Source organism: Zingiber officinale, chromosome 8A (assembly GCF_018446385.1).
Source record: "Zingiber officinale cultivar Zhangliang chromosome 8A, Zo_v1.1, whole genome shotgun sequence".
NCBI lineage: Eukaryota > Viridiplantae > Streptophyta > Magnoliopsida > Zingiberales > Zingiberaceae > Zingiber > Zingiber officinale.
Window position 1 is genome coordinate 69,445,013 of NC_056000.1, and position 19,705 is coordinate 69,464,717.

General features: G+C 35.8%; 1 protein-coding gene across 1 annotated transcript; it reads right to left on the reverse strand.

Moving 5' to 3' along the window:
• Positions 1 to 4,852: 4,852 nt before the first annotated feature.
• Positions 4,853 to 5,777, reverse strand: LOC122011662. The gene is made up of 3 exons (XM_042568035.1): positions 5,655 to 5,777; positions 5,457 to 5,576; positions 4,853 to 5,367 (listed from the first exon to the last, which is right to left on the reverse strand). The coding sequence occupies exons 1-3, from the start codon at positions 5,748 to 5,750 to the stop codon at positions 5,011 to 5,013; spliced, it is 573 nt and encodes a 190-aa protein (XP_042423969.1). The 5' UTR covers positions 5,751 to 5,777; the 3' UTR covers positions 4,853 to 5,010.
• Positions 5,778 to 19,705: the final 13,928 nt, after the last annotated feature.

Below are 19,705 nucleotides of genomic sequence, written 5' to 3' on the forward strand. Positions count from 1 at the left end.
TATGAACTTGAGATTGTTTGAAACTTGGCTTGAGCTTGGTTTGTTTAGATGTTATTGAGCTCTCAATTCAAGCTTGGCTTGAGCTTGGTTCAAGCTTGGTTTGTTTAAATGTTATCAAGCTCTCAATTCAAGCTTATTTGATTATTTAAAACTTTTACTTGTTTGATTAGTTATTAAGCTTGATATGTCAAACTTATTTGTTTATTTTATTTATTTATTTTTTAATTTATATTAATAAGAGTTTTATTAATGAATATGGTCTGTGAATATTGTTTACGAACATTGTTCATGAATATTAACGAGCTGAACATATATGTGTCCAAGCTTATTTATTTAATTTAACGAGTTCTTTAAGGTTGTTTATTTAATTGATCTAGTGTATATTGAACGAATATAAATAAGTTATTACCAAGCCGAAGACCAAGCTTGTTCACAAACGTTTGGTTCATTAACAGTCATATGAAAAAGAAAAGTTGGACTAATGAGTTTGCCTAACTTAAACATATTGTCAAATATTAAAAAAGAGAGATTGTTGGTACAATTGATCTTAAGTCAAGGTTGACCAAGCTTGGATTGACTTAAGTTTGGATTTCAATATTTGATCAATTTCAAAAAGGATTATTTCTATTCCATGACAAGCTAAGCATGAAGAGTCCCCAAGTATGAAGGGTCCCTAAGCTTCTTGCAAAATAAAAACAAGTAAATTAGCAAAAGACATTAAAAGATATTGGTCGCTTGATAAATAAGTGTATGCATATAGTTGTTGATATTTATGTATTGGTATTTCATCTATATTAGAATAATCAACTGTATTAATTGTATCATGAACCATTAATTGTATTATAATATCATTAGTTGTTAAATCCCCAATAACAGTTGTGCCAGATAATGAACCACCAAAAGACTCAATTGTTTCATACAAATAAGATTTTTCATGATAGTACCATTAATTGTAGTAATTTGACACAAAATCATTTCTACATATATGTACTTTCATGGCATCCTCATCATTGAAGACTTTATTTCTACATTTGTAATGATTACACGGGCATCGTAACTTGACATCATCCATACATTTTGGATGATCTTTAACAAAGTTCACAAACTGTTTAGCTACAATAATAAAATCATTTCTAATAAATATATTTTCTAATCGATTGTACATCTAAATTTTGTTCATATACATTATTCCCTAATAAGACTACAATTAACAATATTATTAAACTTATACAATTTGAATTAAGCTTAAATAAAATAATCAAACATAATACTATAATAATAGTAATAGCATGCACCCTCATTAAGCTTAATTATAACTCTTAATTTAAATTTAATTTTGAAAGTCATTGCTTCGCACTATATTTATATTAAACTTTATTAAATCATATAAGTTGTTAAATCTAGTGAGAGCATCATGAGCCTAACATCTTTGTATCATATTAAACTTTAAGAATTTGTATTGAATTACTTATAATCAATTTCAAGTTGTCTAAATATTATTTTAAGTGTATGTTTAGGTTTTATTTCTTCTAATGTGTATTTGATAAGGTTTGGGGTGATAATTCATACTATAAGAAGTCAAATAAGAATATAAAATATATGAGTTGCTAAAACTATTAAATAGATGGTTAAAAATATAACTTGCTTTCGCACATATTGAATTTGCTTTTTAGATGATAAGAAACATCAAATTTCGTTATAATTAGGACCATTAGTAAGAACTACATAAATCATAAAAAATCTAGATCTCAGATGAGACAAATAATATATATTATCATGCAATTAGTATCCAAGAAACATATAAATCACAGATATAATTTTAAACTGTAATCTTTGTAGAAGTCTTATTTGTAATAGTCATGAACTATCTTTTATGTTCCAACCAAAGAAAATGAGCTCTAAAAATAATATGGATGTAAATATACTAATATTAAAATAACAAAATGATTATACCATATTATAGATCAAAATACTAAATTAACCTACATATAAATTCAACCATTTAAAATATCATATAGGTATTGTTTAATAAATTATACCTGAAGATGAGCCGCTCGAGAGGAGAAGAAAATGCAGTATAATACAAAACATAAACAAAAATAACTAAAATCAATCACAAACAATCATAATAAAGGAGCAACTTAGCTTTTGCGGTAAGTCGAGCTAGTAGCTGCGACCTCGCGGTCGGCCAAGTTCGCAGCCAGACCAAGCTAGCGGCCGCAAGCTCACGATTGGCCAAGCTAGTGGTTGCGAGCTGGTGGCTGTGAACTAGCGGCCAGCCAAGCTAACGATCGTGAGCTGGCGATTGGCAGTTTGGCCAGCCGCAAGCTGGCACTAAGCTGGCAGTGCCAGCTTCACCGACCGTGAGCTCACGGGCAGCAAAATAGCGAGAGACGACGGAGAGAGAGGGGCGTACCTAGATTAGAGATGTCGCCGGAGAGAGAGGACACCGAAGAGAGAGACACTGGAGCTGATCGTTGAGATTGTTGAGATAACCGTTGGAAGAGGGGTCGGGAAGGGAAGAGGAGTTGCGCGCGTTAGAAAAATTAGGGCTCAGTCGTAATTTTTTATCCCCAATCTATTGACGGAATATCAATTTCGTCGGTAGACCCAAGATGGAAAATTAAGGCTCTTCCACGGGCATAACCCCTCTTCCATTCCCAATGGAATTGAGATTCCATAGGGCATTCCCGTCAGAATCTCAATTCCATTAGTAACTTATTAATCGATTAAATATTTCTATACAATAAATTACCAACAGAATCTCATTTATGTCTTTGATTATCGATGGAATCACAATTCCATCAGAGTTTTCCGACGGAATACCAATTTTGTTGTAAGGCCCAACGGAATACAATTCCGTCGGTATTTCTGTCGCTATTCTCGGATTTTCATGTAGTGCTCTATTATGCAATAATACCATTGTTTGGGCAAATGTAATTTAATTACCTGATAACAGAAAACTAGTGCAACTTATCTTCTAAATAATTTACCTCCATTGCCATATAATTAACCTCTCGATTACCTGATAGGTTCTGTCTTTAGTTATCAATTTGATTATTTAAATACCTCCAATGACCTCAATCTCATGTCAAAATTTTCATTTGAGTTTCATCTTCCTCTTCAGCTTCATGAATTGCACCCATCAATTTACCTATTCCTCTTCCATCTTCTTACTCCTCTTCCAATTCTTCCTCAATTCTTATCTTTCTTTTTCTCCCTCTTCCTATAATCGGTCAAGCCCTCTTTACCCCCTGAAGAGTAAAAGGACAATTCTCTATTTAGTTGGACATGTTTTAATGAGGTTTATCTGCACATGATTAAGTGATCAGGTCTTCTTACTTATGCCTGAGGGACTCCACCTAAGCTTAGCCATCTTCTGTGCTTTTAGTAGATCATGTAATTAGAATTGATTCCTCGTCTTTGGCAAGGTTGGTTAAGTGGTTAAGTGAGAATTTCTTGTCTATTCTTAAGTATCAAGAGGCCCGAGATAAGCACACATTTTGAGTTTGATTGCCCTCAAGCTTAATTTTATATCCCTGCACCTTCTGATTTTAACAACCTATATATGCACCCTCTTCTAAACCAAATTCCATCACCTTTAAAAAATATGTTAAGGACCAACTAATTATAAAATTATTAGCTAAATGATGGGTTTTCAAAATCCAATTAATTTTTTTCCCACCATGCATGTGATCATGCAAACCTATTTCGCTGATTTATTTCCCCTTGTTTCGTATCTCCTCCGTCATAGCCATGAACAACTTTGCTATCTCACCCTAAATTGCAATCCCAGTCACTGAAATAATAAAATAATTAATATATACTTATACTATTAAGACTTGGTTCGACATTTCAAAGGGACTTGGATTGAATCTATTTGTACCTTATGTGGACTTTAGCCAATTCTTAGCTAAGAGGATTATGAATATCTCAGACCATCACGAGAGAGATAAATCATGGTAATCGAGAAAGCAAGTGGTGGTGAGGTAAGTTGCACAGGATCCGTGGATTTACACCCCGACAGTCCTATGGTTCAACCCCACGATCTCATGTGGTAAGCATATAATCACTTATCATCTCGGATGACCCGTGAGATCGGATGGATTATTGAATGATATATTCTCTATATATATCTAAAGAGAGAAAAAGAGAGAGAATTTTTAACCTACATATCCTTATCCTATATATTTTTAAACACCCCTCGTATGTTTGGATGTTCGGATATATCAAAACCAAGGAAACTTAATTTTGCTAAACACAAGTAAAAAAAAAGGGCATTTACACTTAATTTATAGAAAGAACATATTCTTACTAATTAGCCTTTACCCCGTACTTTATCTATTCATGAAGTTTAAAACAAATTAAAGAGAGTTTATATCATTAAACTTCTTTTGACTTCTAACATTAATAACCTGATAAAACTATAGCATCATCTTAATGCCTTCTATAAAACTAGCTTAAAATAACAGAATTCAAAATTTTCCATCATTTTTAAAGTCGATATCTTATGATAAAACTGGTAATAACAAGATTAAAGGAGTAGCTAAAAGGACAGTTAAAAGATACTGGTAAAAAGAGTTTTTATATTTCATCAATCTTATCAATAATTTTTAGTCCAAGAAAAAATTACAAAATTATTTGGGTAGGTTTGATTTCATATTTTATCGTTAAACAGTCTAATCAAACTAGAACAGAATTTACAGTTGAGAAATAATGCTCTTACTATGTGAAATAACATGCATCTATAAAATTGCAATTAGACATCGAATTCCGATAACAGAATCTCTGTGAATGAAAGGGAAAACCCGAAAAAACAAAAGGAAAAATGCATATGTGTGCAAGAGAGAGAGAGGAGAAGAGTGATGCATCTATAAAATTGCAATTCGACATCGAATTCCAATATCAAAATCTCTGTGAATGATAGGGCAAAACCGAAAAAAAAAAACAAAAGGAAAAATGCATCTGTGCAAGAGAGAGAAGAGAAGAGTGATCGGTGCGCAGTTGATTTCAGGTAGGTGGAGGGAGGTCGGAGAAATCCCACCGATCGCCGCCGTCGATCACCGCCGCCCAAACAACCAACAAGTTGCTCGCGGCCGCCAGAAGAATAAGGAAACATATGATGCTTATCCTTACCTTCCTGCAAAACGCTGAATCCCACCGCTGATCTCTCTCGCCTTCGATGGCCTCCAGGAGAGCGCACAGAAGCGTCTCCGATCGGCCGTTGACGTCCGTCGACTCCATCAGTTCGCGCAGAGCCTTCCGCAGTCGATCCACCAACTCCTCCTCCGGTCGAATCTCCTGCTCCGTCGCAGTCCTCACGATGATGTTGGAGGATCCGTGAGATCCTTCCCCCTCCGATTCGATCTGAAAGGGACGAGAAATCTGCGAATCACAAAACAGGGAAATCCGCGAGCAAAGCAAACTTGGAACCAGAATTAGGGATTCGAGCTCACCTGCGTCGGATCCTCGACGATGCTGCTCGCCTCAGGGGAAAAATCCAACAGATCGCCGCAGTCTTCGAGGGTTTCCTCCGGCACCGTCGAGAAGGGGAAGCTCAAGCGTCTGGAGACGATCTACGGCGAGTAGGCGACCAAGGCGAGTAAGGGAGAGCGAGGAGAGGAGATGGACGAGATCAGGGTTCGGGGGAGTACCTTCGGAGGCTGTGGAGGGGTTTCCTTCGGCCGTCCGCCGCCGTGGAACGCCGGCTGCGGAGATCGCCTCGGAGTCTGGAGGGCGGAAGGCTTCATCGCTGTCGGTGGAGAGCGGAGGGAAAGCAAAGCAATCGTTCGAAATCTGAAATCATTTATGTAGGCCTTGTTCGCCACTGGGCTGGGCCTACTGTGGATTGTTTTTTATAGGCCTCTGTTAGCGTAAATTAGACACTATTTTCAGTTTGCCCCTGTAGGTTATCGACAATTATGATTCACTCCCACATTTTAGTAACTAAAATGATTTAGATGAAATGAAAAAAAACAGAGATATGATTCAGATGATACTAGATGAATGACCTTCCTCTCTAGCTTGTCTATTATTAGATAAATTAGAAATACAATTTATACACACTCAAAAGTTGATATTCATAAGATATTTTTTAATATCATCATTACATGTTGCAAGGATTTGATTTGAAATTTCTAATAGACAATGAAAGTCAAGGTAAAATTTACTCTTCTTTTCTTATTACAGAGTTTTCTTTTATCTACTCACTAATATATTTCATTATCAACAATAAGAATAGATTTTTTGATGTATTAAGAAAAAAATAATTAAGAATTAATACATAATCTAGAAGCATACTAAGTAATAAGCACCAACTGTAATGGAGAAATAGATCAAAACAGGAAAAAAAAAAAAGCATAACAATCAAAAGCAACAACTGTCGGATGTTGATATGTGAAGCACGGTATGCTTTGAATCATCCTTATCGTATATTCGTTCAATCAGCTCGTGTCAATTCACCCTCAACCGGCTCTTGGACGACGAGGAAGTAGAATTATCATCTTCATCAGTGATTTAGATGGAATCTCATTTTAAAATTTTTCTTTTTAAATTTTAAAAAATTATTGAAAAACTAAATACATAGTAAAAAAAATTAAATAAAAAAACACACAGTTGAAAATAAATATGCGAGTTAATTTTATTTAGTTTGAAGTCTTTGACGACTCTTATTTTAAGACTTACGATCCCTTGGATCATATCGATTGGAAAATCTATCAATTTTTCATCCAAAAAATCATCGGACAACGAGATCAATTACAGAAATGAGGAAGGTATAATAATAATTGAAAATACACTTTTATTGACATTTATAGTAGTTATAGTTCATAATTCAAGGTCGGTGTCACTCTAACTGCTATAGTTAGGCGTAGCAGGATCGTAGTAGAGCGGTAGCAAAGAGACAACACAGTAAAATAATTGAAGAAGTTTGTTCAAAAGTGATGTGGAAAGAGTTAGCTAAACCCCTCTTTTATACTGCATTGGAGGCGCATCCAATGACACTGATCCAATTCGAAAACTTCGTTGTTTATCCACTTGAGAATGCCTCTGATGTGTATAATCTGTAAGTACATGGTTGTCGCCAAGTAATAAAAATATCAATCCTACAAGGACTGTTGATTAAGTACTAATTAACTTTGCACTGTGAGTTATCTAGACAATCGAAGATTAGCTCAAGAACACTTAATAGAGGAAGAGAAAGGGAGAGAGAGAGAGAGAGAGAGAAGAGTAGAGAGAAAGGGAGAGAGGGAGCGTAAGTGAGTGAAGGTGAAATTGGTTGGGAGAATAATTCTAGGAGTTCAGTTTCACTATGATACTAGTTAATGTCCCTATGCATTGTTCATCTTTTTAACTTCATCCTTATGCATATGTAGAAAGTCTAACTAAATACTAACACTGCCCTGTGAGGTCATGTTAGAGTGTTACACCTATTGGTATCTGATGTCACTAAGTTGAAGAGGTAACCTAACAAATCTGGTTAAAAGGATATCCTTGTCACTAAGGCCCCCCAATTATACAATTGCTAGATTACATAAGACACTTATTAACATAGAATTAGAGATAACCTATTAAACCTAATTAGATGTTTCCTTGTGGAGAATCACCCTCCCTTTTAAAGCGATACTCTAGATATTTGGTTAAAAGATACCCTTGTCACTAAGGCCCCTGGTCATACAATCTAGAGTATCCCATCTATGGGTGAACAATCAATACACAGCTACATATTTACATCATTCATACATTTCATCAAACACATAAAATGCACAATACATATAGAACATGACATAAACACTTCATTGAATAATAAAACAAGCAAATACATAGTTTATACATCAACATCGCATCACAAATACATCTTAATAATAGGAGGATCTACTCCATTGCAAGAGAATACAACCAAAAGACAATGAAAATAACAAACTACAACTCAATATATGGAAACACTACAATAAAATTGTTAAAAGACAACGGATTTTATCCGTTATCGTAGGCCCTTTAAAACTGTTGTAATTGACAATGTTATTAAATGTGTGGTAAAAGACAACGGTTTAAAATTGTTGTCTTTGAACACAATAGACAACAAACATGCAACGGTTTTAAACTATTATCTTTGAATATCAAAGACAACAATTTTGCAACAGTTAAAAACCGTTGTAATTGGCAGTTTTACAACAATTTTGATCACACACAATAGATGCTTTTGAACACCATTGTCTTTGTTCAAAATTTAGTTTAAAACTGTTGTTTTTAAATACTTTTCACAATGGTTAAAAATTGTTGTTTATCTTATTTAGAAAATGCATTATGAATTGATAAAAATCGTTGTCAGATTTGATAAGAAACATCTATGATTATAAACAATTATGTTTTTAAGAAAAACTATTATATATTTACAATATATATATATACATTCAATTCAATATATATGTACATCTTGTCCCAACCAAAAACTGTTATATAAGTACACAACTTATATACATTCACTTCAGTTAAGTTTAGAAACTTCTACAATTACTACAAATATCCCCAACATGACCACAGTACCCAATCATGACAACCACAAAAATGAGACCATAAAATTAAGTTTATACAGAAGCATACCACAACCTTTTTTCGATCCCTTTTTTGTATACTAATAATGTAGAATGTCAGAGACTTGCAAACCATGCTTTCTCCCTTTTCTGCAAAAGAAAATTATAGTAGTCAAAAGAAAGACAAATTTGTGTTACTGGAGGAAAAAAAGACAAATTAAGTAAAGATAAAGTTTCAATTTAAAATTACTCATCAGAAAAGGTGCATAATATAACAACTACAAAAGATTTTCTTAAAATGGGAAAAGAGAACATAATGAATTGGTAAGGTGAAGTTTCAAAATAATATATAAATCTTCAGTGTCTACTTCTGGGTAGTCTCTAGCTAAGGAACAATTTGCATGCCTCTGATCAGCATATATCCACACCTGTATGACAAAAAATGACAGTGAGGAAATTAATAATACCTTAATCCAATGCCAAGGCCTTGTTGAACTAGTTTTCCACTTTTGTTTTGAACACCAAGAAAAGTTGGAGACTATAAATGCAAGAAGAATGAAGTTTTAAAATGAAATATTTTATTTTGGTATTTTGTTTCTCTTCTTCCAAAACCACAGGATAACATAAGCTGCTCCAATAGAAAATCAAGCAGAAAACATTATGTCATGCAAGAGAAATCAAAAATAAAATCAAGAAATAAATTTCAGACTTAAAACTGGAAGGCATTATTTCCTTTATTTATTTATGTTCTAGAAAAAAGGAAATCACATAATATATATTCCTTGTCTGGTTCTTGATCAGCCAACCATTCCCCTACAAGAAAAATGCTCATTACACATCTAATGGGAAACTATATCCATTGCATTTGGCTACAAATTATTACCTTTAGCTTATAATAATCAAGCTTGATTTGATCCATCAAAAGGGAGCATTGCAAGCTTTCCAACAAGTTGCAAGCATTGCAAGCTTGATTTGCTTTAACCTTTAATAATAGTACATTTGCACTACAACACTATAGAATTGTCTTATATTAATTATGCATTTCCTTTTCAATTGTGCTTCTTGTGCAAGTAGGTCATTAGTATTACTTCGCCCACAACTACAGAGCGTCCAATTCTTTAAGAAGAAGACAGTTGAACAGAATCTTAGAAGCAGTTGCAAAAGTCATGACCAATTCAAAAGTTATTGAATGGAAAGGGAAAATAAAATTTAATCCTTTTTCTAATCAATCTTGATAAAGTAAAGCACTTGAACGAAGCATGATGGTAAAAGGAAGTCAGCATAGCAAAGGCAGATACATCAAACACAAAGTGATTACATGAACAACAGGGATATTGGCTCTAGTGCTAAGGGATTGATCCTTTCTCTGCCCAGTGATCCACACGCAGAGTGTTGGTTGGTCCTAGGAAGATCGTACAGGTTCCACTGTATAAAAATTTTGTATAAGTGTCGAACCTTTCCTAAACAACCTATTATGTTCTTTAGAAATTAAATTAGGAATCGCAAACGGAACTTAACATTATTGATTCCAAATTTAACTTATATGTTCTTAATGGTTTAGATTTGGATCGCAAACGATGCTTAACATTATTGATCCAAATCCACCTATGTTATAAATTTAATTAAATATTAATTTCCAAAATTAGCTTCCAGGACTACATGGCGAGGCATTCGTCCTTCTTGGGTATGAGATCATCCACCACCGCCTAGACAAAGCCTTTTAAGGAAAGCTAATATTTAATTTCCTTATATAACTCTAGATTTAACAACTCTAAATTTAACAACTCTAGATTTAACCAAAAGGAACAATTGAATCACAAATTTGAAAAACAAAAAAAAAATAAACTCGAATCACAAATTCGAAACTCTGGAATCATATGCCTCTTGTGTTTATAATTCATACAAAGACAAACTAGCATGATGCAGAAAACAATTACTAGTTATATCTTTTCTTTGTATGCTAATAACCTCGAGATCTTTTACCGTATTCCTCGCCTCCTCTTGGACGTCGTGTGGGTGACGATCCTCCAAGATGAACACCACCCAAAAGTTCCTCCTTCTTCTCTAATATTTGGCCGCCACCACCACCAAGGAAAAAGAGAGCAAGGGGAAAAGAAAAAGAGAGGGTCGGCCACAAGAGAGAGCATAAGAAATAGAATAAGAATTGATACCTCATGAGGCCTCTCCTCCCCTTCTTTTATAATACTTGCCCAAGGCAAATAAAGAAAGATTTTTACAAAAATTAAAATCTTCCTCTTGTTTTCCTTTTCTCCTTTTAATTGATTGAATGGTCGGCCCCCTTACTTGGGCAACAAGCAAGGGTGACCAACCCTTAAAAGAAGAAAGAAATATTTTGTAAAAAATTTTATAAGCAAAGAAAGCTTTTATAAAATTTTACAAGCTCTTCTAATTTCCTAATGTGGATGTTTAAAAAAGAAAAGTTCTAAAAATTAAAACCAAGTCTTAAAATTTAAAACCTCTCTTCTAGAATTTCCTTTTTTAACATGGTTACAAAAAAAAAAGTTTCAAAATTTAAAACTCTCTTTTAAAAACCATGAGAATGGTTAAAAAAGGAAAGTTTTAAAACTTTTAAAACTTTCTTTTAAACTATGTGGCCTAATTCAAGCAAGGAAAGTTTTATAATTTTAAAATCTCTTTTAAATACTTGTAGATGTCTACAAAGAGAAGATTTTAAAAATTCAAAGCACCCCTCTTAATTTGAATTATGTGGTCGGCCCCTTCATGAAGCATATGGTCGGCCACCTGTTGGTTATTCCTAGGAAAACGTACCGGTTCCACTGTACAAAAATTTTTGTACAAGTGTCGAACCTTTCCTTAAATAACCTATTGTGTTCTTTAGAAGTTAAATTAGGAATCACAGACGGAACTTAACATCATTGATTCCAAATTTAACTTATCTGTTCTTAATGGTTTAGATTTGAATCGCAAGCGGAACTTAACACTATTGATTCAAATCTACCTAAGTTATTAATTCCATAAATATTAATTTCCAAAATTAGCTTCTAGGACTGCATGGCGAGGCACATGACCTTCTTGGATATGGGAGCAACCACCACCGCCTAGGCAAAGTCTTTTAAGGAAAGCTAATATTTATTTCCTTAAATAACTCTAGGTTAACCAAAAAGAACAATCGAATCACAAATTCGAAAAAGAAGAAAACACAAAATCGAAAAATAAATTCGATAAACTAGATCTAATTGCCTCTTGTATTTAGAATTCTTACAAAGAAAATAACTAGTATGATGCGGAAGAAAACTACTAGTTATACCTTCTCTTTGTAAGATGATGACCTCGAGATCTTCTGCCGTATTCCTTGCCTCGCCTTGGACGTCGTGTGGGCGACGATCCTCCAAGATGAACACCACCCAAAAGAGTCCTTCCTCTTCCTCTAGAATTCGGCCACCACCACCACCAAGGAGAAGAGAGCAAAGGGAAAGGGAGAAGGAAGAGGGTCGGCCACCAAGAGATCCTCCAAGCAAAAGAATAAGAGTTGTGTCTCATGAAGCCCCCTCACCCCTTCTTTTATATTACTTGCCCAAGGCAAATAAGGAAAAACATTTTACAAAAAATAAAATCATCCAAGAGTTTTTCCTTTCCCCTTTTTATTTTTCCTTTTCTTTCCTCTTGATTGAATCAATCATCAATCAATGGTTGTGATCAATCCTATTTGGTTTAGGATTAAGCTTGGCCGGCCCCTTGCTTGGGCACCAAGCAAGGTGGCTGGCCACCATATTTTAGGAAAGGAATAATAATTTTTTTTATAAAATTTTACAAGAGAAAAAACTCTTATAAAATTTTACAAGCTCTCTTTCCTAGAGTTAAAAAAGGAAAGTTTTAAAAAATTAAAACCATGTTTTAAAATTTAAAACTTCTCTTATAATATTTCCTTTTTTAACATGATGATAGAAAATTTTAATTTTAAAACTTATCTCCCTTTTTTTCTTAAACCATGAGGATGGTTAAAAAAGGAAAGTTTTAAAACTTTTAAAACTCTCTATTAAAACATGTGGTCAAATTCAAATAAGGAAAGTTTTTTAAAATTAAAATCTCTCTTTTAAAACTTATAGTTTTCTACAAAGAGAAGATTTTAAAAATTCAAAAACAACCCTCCTTGTTTGAATATTGTGGTCGACCCCTTCATGTTTGGTCACTAAGCAAAGGGCCGACCCCTTTAAAGAGGATGTGGCCGACCCTTGCTTGGTCACCAAGCATTGGACCGGCCCACTTCTTGGACACCAAGAAGAGCCTTATATTTGGATGGACTTGAGGCTATAATGAGGCTACGATAGGGACCTAGAGGAGAAATTGGTTTTGACCTTCCGATCAGCTTGAGTATCCAGTGCTCGCCCCGAACACACAACTCAAGTTCATCGATAATAACTCATTCCACTAGAGAGTTATTACCGGACTACCGCACCAATCCCAAATTACATTATGGGCTCCTTCTTATCATGAGTGTGTTAATCTTCCTGTGTTTAAGATTACGAATGTCCACTAATTAAGTAAGTTACTGACAACTCATTTAATTAATATCTAGCTCTAAGAGTAGTACCACTCAACTTTATTGTCATGTCAGACTAGGTCCACCTGCAGGGTTTAACATGGCAATCCTTATGAGCTCCTCTTGGGGACATTCTCAACCTAGTTAACTAGGACACAGATTCCTTCTATAATCAACAACACACACTATAAGTAATATCATTTCCCAACTTATCGGGCATATTGATTTATCGAGCTAAACCTCACCCTTTGATAAGTCAAAGAAATAAATATTAAATATATGTGTTTGTTATTATATTAGGATTAAGAGCACATACTTCTATAATAACTAAGGTATGGTTCTTTTACTAAGTCAGTACAAAAAGAACATACCTAAATGGTCCTACTGAATACACTTAAAGTGTATCAGTGTAATTTATTAGTCAAGATAAACTAATACTTAATTACACTACGACTATTCTGATGGTTTGTTCATTTCCATTTTAGTCGTGAGCAACTTGTTTATAATTTATAGAGAACCGACAACATGATCTTCTGAGTGTGACACCACACTCCATGTTGTCTACTATATAAATTAATTGAACAATTATATTTAATAAATAAATGTAGATATTGACCAATGTGATTCTTTTATTTCAACAAATAAATGTTTACAAAAGCTAGGCTTTTAGTATACACTCTAACAATCTCCCACTTATACTAAAAGACTAAGCTGCCATATCTGTTGCCATACATCTGATTCCCATACCCTTTACATGCCGATCAAAAGCTTTCGCCGGAAGGACCTTAGTGAAAGGATCTGCCAGGTTATCTGCTGATGCAATCTTGGCGATGACAACTTCTCCTCGCTTGACGATGTCTCGTATCAGGTGGTACTTGCACTCTATATGCTTACTTGCCTTATGAGCTCGTGGTTCCTTCGAGTTTGCAACTGCACTGCTATTATCACAATAAATTGTGATGATCTTGGGCAAACCAGGAATCACATCTAAGTCCATTAGAAAGTTCCTGAGTCATACAGCTTCTTTGGCTGCCTCAGAGGCTGCCACATACTCAGCTTCCATAGTTGAGTCCGAGACGTATTTCTGCTTAACACTCCTCCATGCAATGACTCCACCTCCTAGAGTAAACACATAGCCTGACGTTGACTTACTATTGTCCCTATCTGATTGGAAATCCGAATCCGTGTAACCCACAGGGAGCAAATCGTCTGCTTGGTAGACTAGCATATAATCTCTAGTCCTTCTCAGGTACTTTAAAATATGTTTCACCGCAGTCCAATGTCTTTGTCCAGGGTTACTCTGATATCTACTAACCATGCCCACGGAAAAACAGATATCAGGTCTCGTACACAACATTGCATACATAAGGCTTCCTACAGCCGAAGCATAAGGAACTGCCTTCATGTCCTCTATCTCCTTTGATGTCTTCGGAGACATCTCTTTAGATAAAGATACTCCATGCCTAAATGGTAAGAAACCTTTCTTGGAGTTTTGCATGCTAAAATGAGCAAGGATCGTATCTATATATAAAGCTTGGGATAGGCACAACATTCTTTTCTTGCGATCCCTTATAACTTTGATCCCAAGAATGTGTGCACATTCTCCTAAGTCCTTCATATCAAATTGTTTGGACAACTATACCCTTACATCTGATAATACCTTGACATTGTTGTCAATTAACAAAATATCATCTACGTATAGTACAAGAAATACCACCACATTTTCGTTACACTTCTTGTATACACAAGACTCATCTGGACACTGAATAAATCCATATGACTGGATTACTTCGTTAAACCGGATGTTCCAAGATCTTGAAGCTTGCTTCAGTCCATAAATGGACCGATTGAGCTTACACACTAGATGCTCTTTGTCCTTTTCAATGAACCCTTCTGGTTGCTTCATATGGATGTTTTCTTCAAGACTTCCGTTAAGGAAAGCTGTCTTCACATCCATTTGCCAAATCTCATAATCCATATGAGCGGCAATGGATAAGAGTATCCGAATAGACTTAAGCATAACTACCTGTGAAAAAGTCTCCTCATAATCGATTCCCTCTTTCTGAGTATACCCTTTCGCAACAAGCCTTGCTTTGAAGGTTTCTACCTTCCCATCTATCCCTCTTTTCCTTTTGTAGATCCACTTGCATCCAATGGCTTTTACACCATTAGATGGTTCTACAAGCTCCCAGACTTTATTAGAATACATAGATTCTATTTCGGAATTCATTGTTTTTTGCCAAGATACTGCATCTATATCTTGGAGCGGGGATCGGGTTCATGTTTACCCGGGATCAAGTCCGAAGACTCTCCCAAAAATATGAATCTATCAGGCTGCCTAACAACCCTCCCACTACGACGAGGCACCGTCTGTGGTTGTGTATCATGTGTGACACGTGTTGCAGTCTCTTGTGGTACTTCATCTTGTACTGTTGGTACTGAAGTAGACGTGTCCTCTCTAAGTTCTTCTAGAACAATTTTGCTACTGGGCTTGTGATCCATTATATAGTCTTCTTCTAAAAACTGGGCATTGGTGCTAACAATGACCTTCTGGTCTTTAGGACTATAAAATAAACCACCTTTCGTTCCTTTGGGATAACCCACAAACACACGAACTTCTATACGAGATTCTAACTTATCAGCATCTGGTTTCAGCACATGTGCTGGACTACCCCAAATTTGATTTAGAAGGTACTAAGTTCAGAATGTGCACTGCTGTTTCCAGAGCGTATCCCCAAAACAAATTTGATAATTCTGAATAACTCATCATCGATCTAACCATCTCCATAAGAGTCCTATTCCTTCGTTCTGTCGTATCATTCTGTTGGGGTGTACCAGGTGCGGACAATTAGGATTGAATCCCGGCCTCTGATAAGTAATTCCTAAACTCTCCTAAGAGGTATTCGCCACCACGATCAGACCGTAGTGTCTTAATACTTTTACCTAGACGTTTCTCCACATCAGCCTTGTACTCTTTGAACTTATCAAAGCACTCAGACTTGCGGCGCATCAGATAAATGTATCTATATCTTGAATAATCGTCTATAAAAGAGACAAAATATTCAAAACCACCTCTAGCCTGGATAGACATAAGATCATACAAATCAGAATGAACCAGTTCTAACGCTTCTTTGGCTCTATACCCCTTGGCCTTAAAAGGTCTCTTGGTCATTTTACCTTCCAAGCATGATTCACATGTTAGAAAGTTTTTCAACTCTAATGGACCTAAGAGTCCATCGGCTACAAGCCTTTGAATCCTACTTAAGATAATATGACAAAGCCTTAGATGCCAAAGATGCGTTTGGTTCATTTCCGAAGGTTCTCTTCTCTTATTAGAGTTAGAAGATGTGTTATTAATTTCCATATTTTACTTTGTAGGAGAAATTGGATTTAAAGTATATAAATTACCAACCAATGCACCAGAATAGATAATCATCTTATTTCTTTTTATAACCACATTGTTACTAAAAGAAACTGAATATCCATCCAAATATAGTTTAGAAACTGAAATTAAATTTTTTTTATAACTGGGTACATAAAGACAATTTCTTAAAACCAAATTTCTATTCCTATTAAAAGATAAGTAGACGTCTCCCACTGCAACAACCGCCACCTTAGTAGCATTGCCCATGTAGACGGTAATCTCTCCTTCAGTTAGTCGTCGGGTTTCTTGGAACCCCTGCAAGGAATTGCAGACATGATCAGTGGCTCCCGTATCTATACATCAGGTGCTGGTAGATAACACCGCTAAACATGTTTCAACAACTAGAGTATGAGATATACCTTTATTATTCTGATTCCTACGAGGACAGCCTGCCTTCCAATGCCCTGTCTGCTTGCAAATGAAGCACTTGCCTTTCGGCTTCTTCATTCCAACTTTTTGTCCCTGAGGTTTATTCACTCTCTTCACTGAAAAGACATGTTTCTTCTTCTTCTTGCCTTTCGGCTTAGAAGTAGAACCATTTTCAGCATAGTGAATCTGAGAACTTTGACGAAATATACCTTCTGCTGCCTGTAGTTCTGTCAGAAGTTCCGCCAATGTATACTCTCTTTTGTTCATGTTATAGTTCAGGCGGAACTGCTCAAAACTTCTGGGTAGTGTTTGGAGAATTATATCGACCTGGGTTTCCCCATCGATTTCTCCTCCAAGGACTTGTATTTCATCCAGATAAGCCATCATTTTGAAGATATGATCCCTTACGGGTGTCCCCTTAGACATGGTGGCTGTCATTAGCTTTCTCATTGCCTCTTGCCTAGCAGTCCGACTCTGGTGCCCAAAGAGTTCTCTGAGATTGTTCATTATATCATAAGCTGTTGGTAAATCTTGATGCTGATATTGCAATACATTTGACATAGATGCCAAAATATAACACCGCGTCATCTCATCAGCTTTTACCCATTTCTTATGATACTCAATCTCCTCTGGGGTAGAGTCACCGTCAGGTGCATCAGGGCAAGCCTCAGTCAGTACAAACTTATAGCTTTCTGCAGTAAGGACAATGTCCAGGTTTCTTTTCCAATCAATATAGTTGGGACCAGTAAGTTTGTTCTCTTTCAGTATAATGGCCAGTGGGTTGAAAGTCATCCTAAGAATCACAAAAATAACTTTGGTCAGGACTCTAAATTTAGAATAATATTGATTCCTCAAACAATACTATTTTAAATTAACCAACACCTCAAAACACCGTGATTTTTGTATGCCACGATAGTGTGGATGTATACAAATTCATCATTTGTAAAAGGAGGGTGTAACCCATTAATTTTATTATCTTGTCAACCTAACTTTTTGACAAATAAAATTAATAGTTGGTTTCTGTAACGATCCAATTTTCCCTATTTCAAGTTCTAAAAGTCCATAAAAATATTTGGAAATACCTTTAAAATATTCTAGAGATTTTTAGGAATTTTTAGAATATTTTTACGTAATTTTTGGAAGTCGTTTAGTATGTTTACAAAAAAAGAAAGAAATTCTGACAAAAACCGTTGAAGGCGAGGCTCGAACCCGTGACCTCGAATCGAACCCGACCTAACCGGACGCAGCCGACCAGCTGAGCTACGCGGGTTTTGTTAACCCAATATGGAGAGAAATAGATTTAAGTTATAGAAAAGGGCAGAAATAAACCTAGGTTTTAAAGGGTTAATTTTCTTCCTGAGCCCTAATTTCTACTCCTTCTCCTCTTCGGGAGCGTCGGCGTCTCTGGTCTCGGGCGGAAACGCAGCAACTTTGGAGCTTCACTCCGGTGCCGGCGAGGGTTTTCTTTTTCCGGCCAGTCTTCAAGCTTCACCCGTGCGTGGTCATCTCGACAGAGGGAGCTCGGAAGCACAAAGGAGCCGCCGAGAAGCTTCATTCGAACCCTAGTAGCCCTTCCTTCAGTTGTAAGTCCAAGAACAGTAGGTAAGTACTACTCACCTGTGGTAGGAGTTGCTCCGAATTTCAGATTTCCGTTTCCTTTCTCACGGGAATTTCAGTGCCGAATTAATGAGGCTAGGGTTTGGTTTCATTCTTTTCTTCAATTGTTGCTTAGTTATTTTGCCATGTGTTCAAAGTTTCGGTTGGACCTTGTAGCTAATTTTCCAGGCGGTAGAGACAAGCTTTAGGGTTTTGTCCCTTGCTTTCGGTTTTGTTGTGCCGAGTAGGAGTGTATGCTAGGGCCTTCCTTTCTTGCTCTGGTTGCCAAGCCGAACAACCCTACTTATTGGCATGAGAACCTTGAGTTTTGTTATGGACATGCTTCAATTGTGATAACCCGAACAACCCTAATTTCCAGCCTGTGGTTGTGTTTTAAGCATGCCTTTAGCTCTTAAATGTTGTATCCATGTATGTCTACCTGCTGCCCTTAAATTCCAGTTCTGAAATCTTTGTTATTTTGGTTAACATGAACATTCTTATTATAAGGATTCGGAATTTGCTTGTTTTGCTACCTTATTTAGCATTCCAGTATTTGGTTCCTTGCTAAATCAGTAAGCAGGAACAACCACATGTTCAGCACTACGGTTTGGATTTTTCGTTGTTATTTCTGAGCAGGTTCAGCTTAGTTAAGTGTACAGATCATATTTTCCTATTAATCTAATAAGCATGCATAACCTGTTTTAGCAAATCCTATTGGAGATTGATTAGTGGAGCAGCAGTAGCATTCACTGCCACTTAATGAGCATGCACAACTTAGTATACTAGTATGTTTAGATAGATTGTTTGTTGCTGTTTTAAGGGCAAGAATAACCTTGTTATAACAATTCAGAGTTAGCTTATTTTGCTACCCTATCCAGCATTTCAGTGATTGACTTTGCTTTATTTTATAGCATGCCTAGAGAGTTTAGATTTGCTTTCCTTTGCTTTATTTTATATCATGCTTAGAGAGTTCAGATTTGCTTTCCTTTGTGTTATTTTTATATAGCATGCTTGGTTAGTTGTAATCCTATACTTGTTAGATATATCTATAGGATTCTAATAGGCTCCAATAAAGGATTATAAGAAGCATGAGTAAAGAAAAAGACTAAAGTCTAGTTAAAAAGAGATAACAAGTAAATTAAGTAAGAGGCTAGTACCCGACTTCCAAGGTTGTCGTTAAATAAATCCAGGTGACCAATTCCAAGGTCTTGGCCCTAGTAAGACCAATGTCTTTACTTCATAGGACTAGAGGCTCGCTACCTC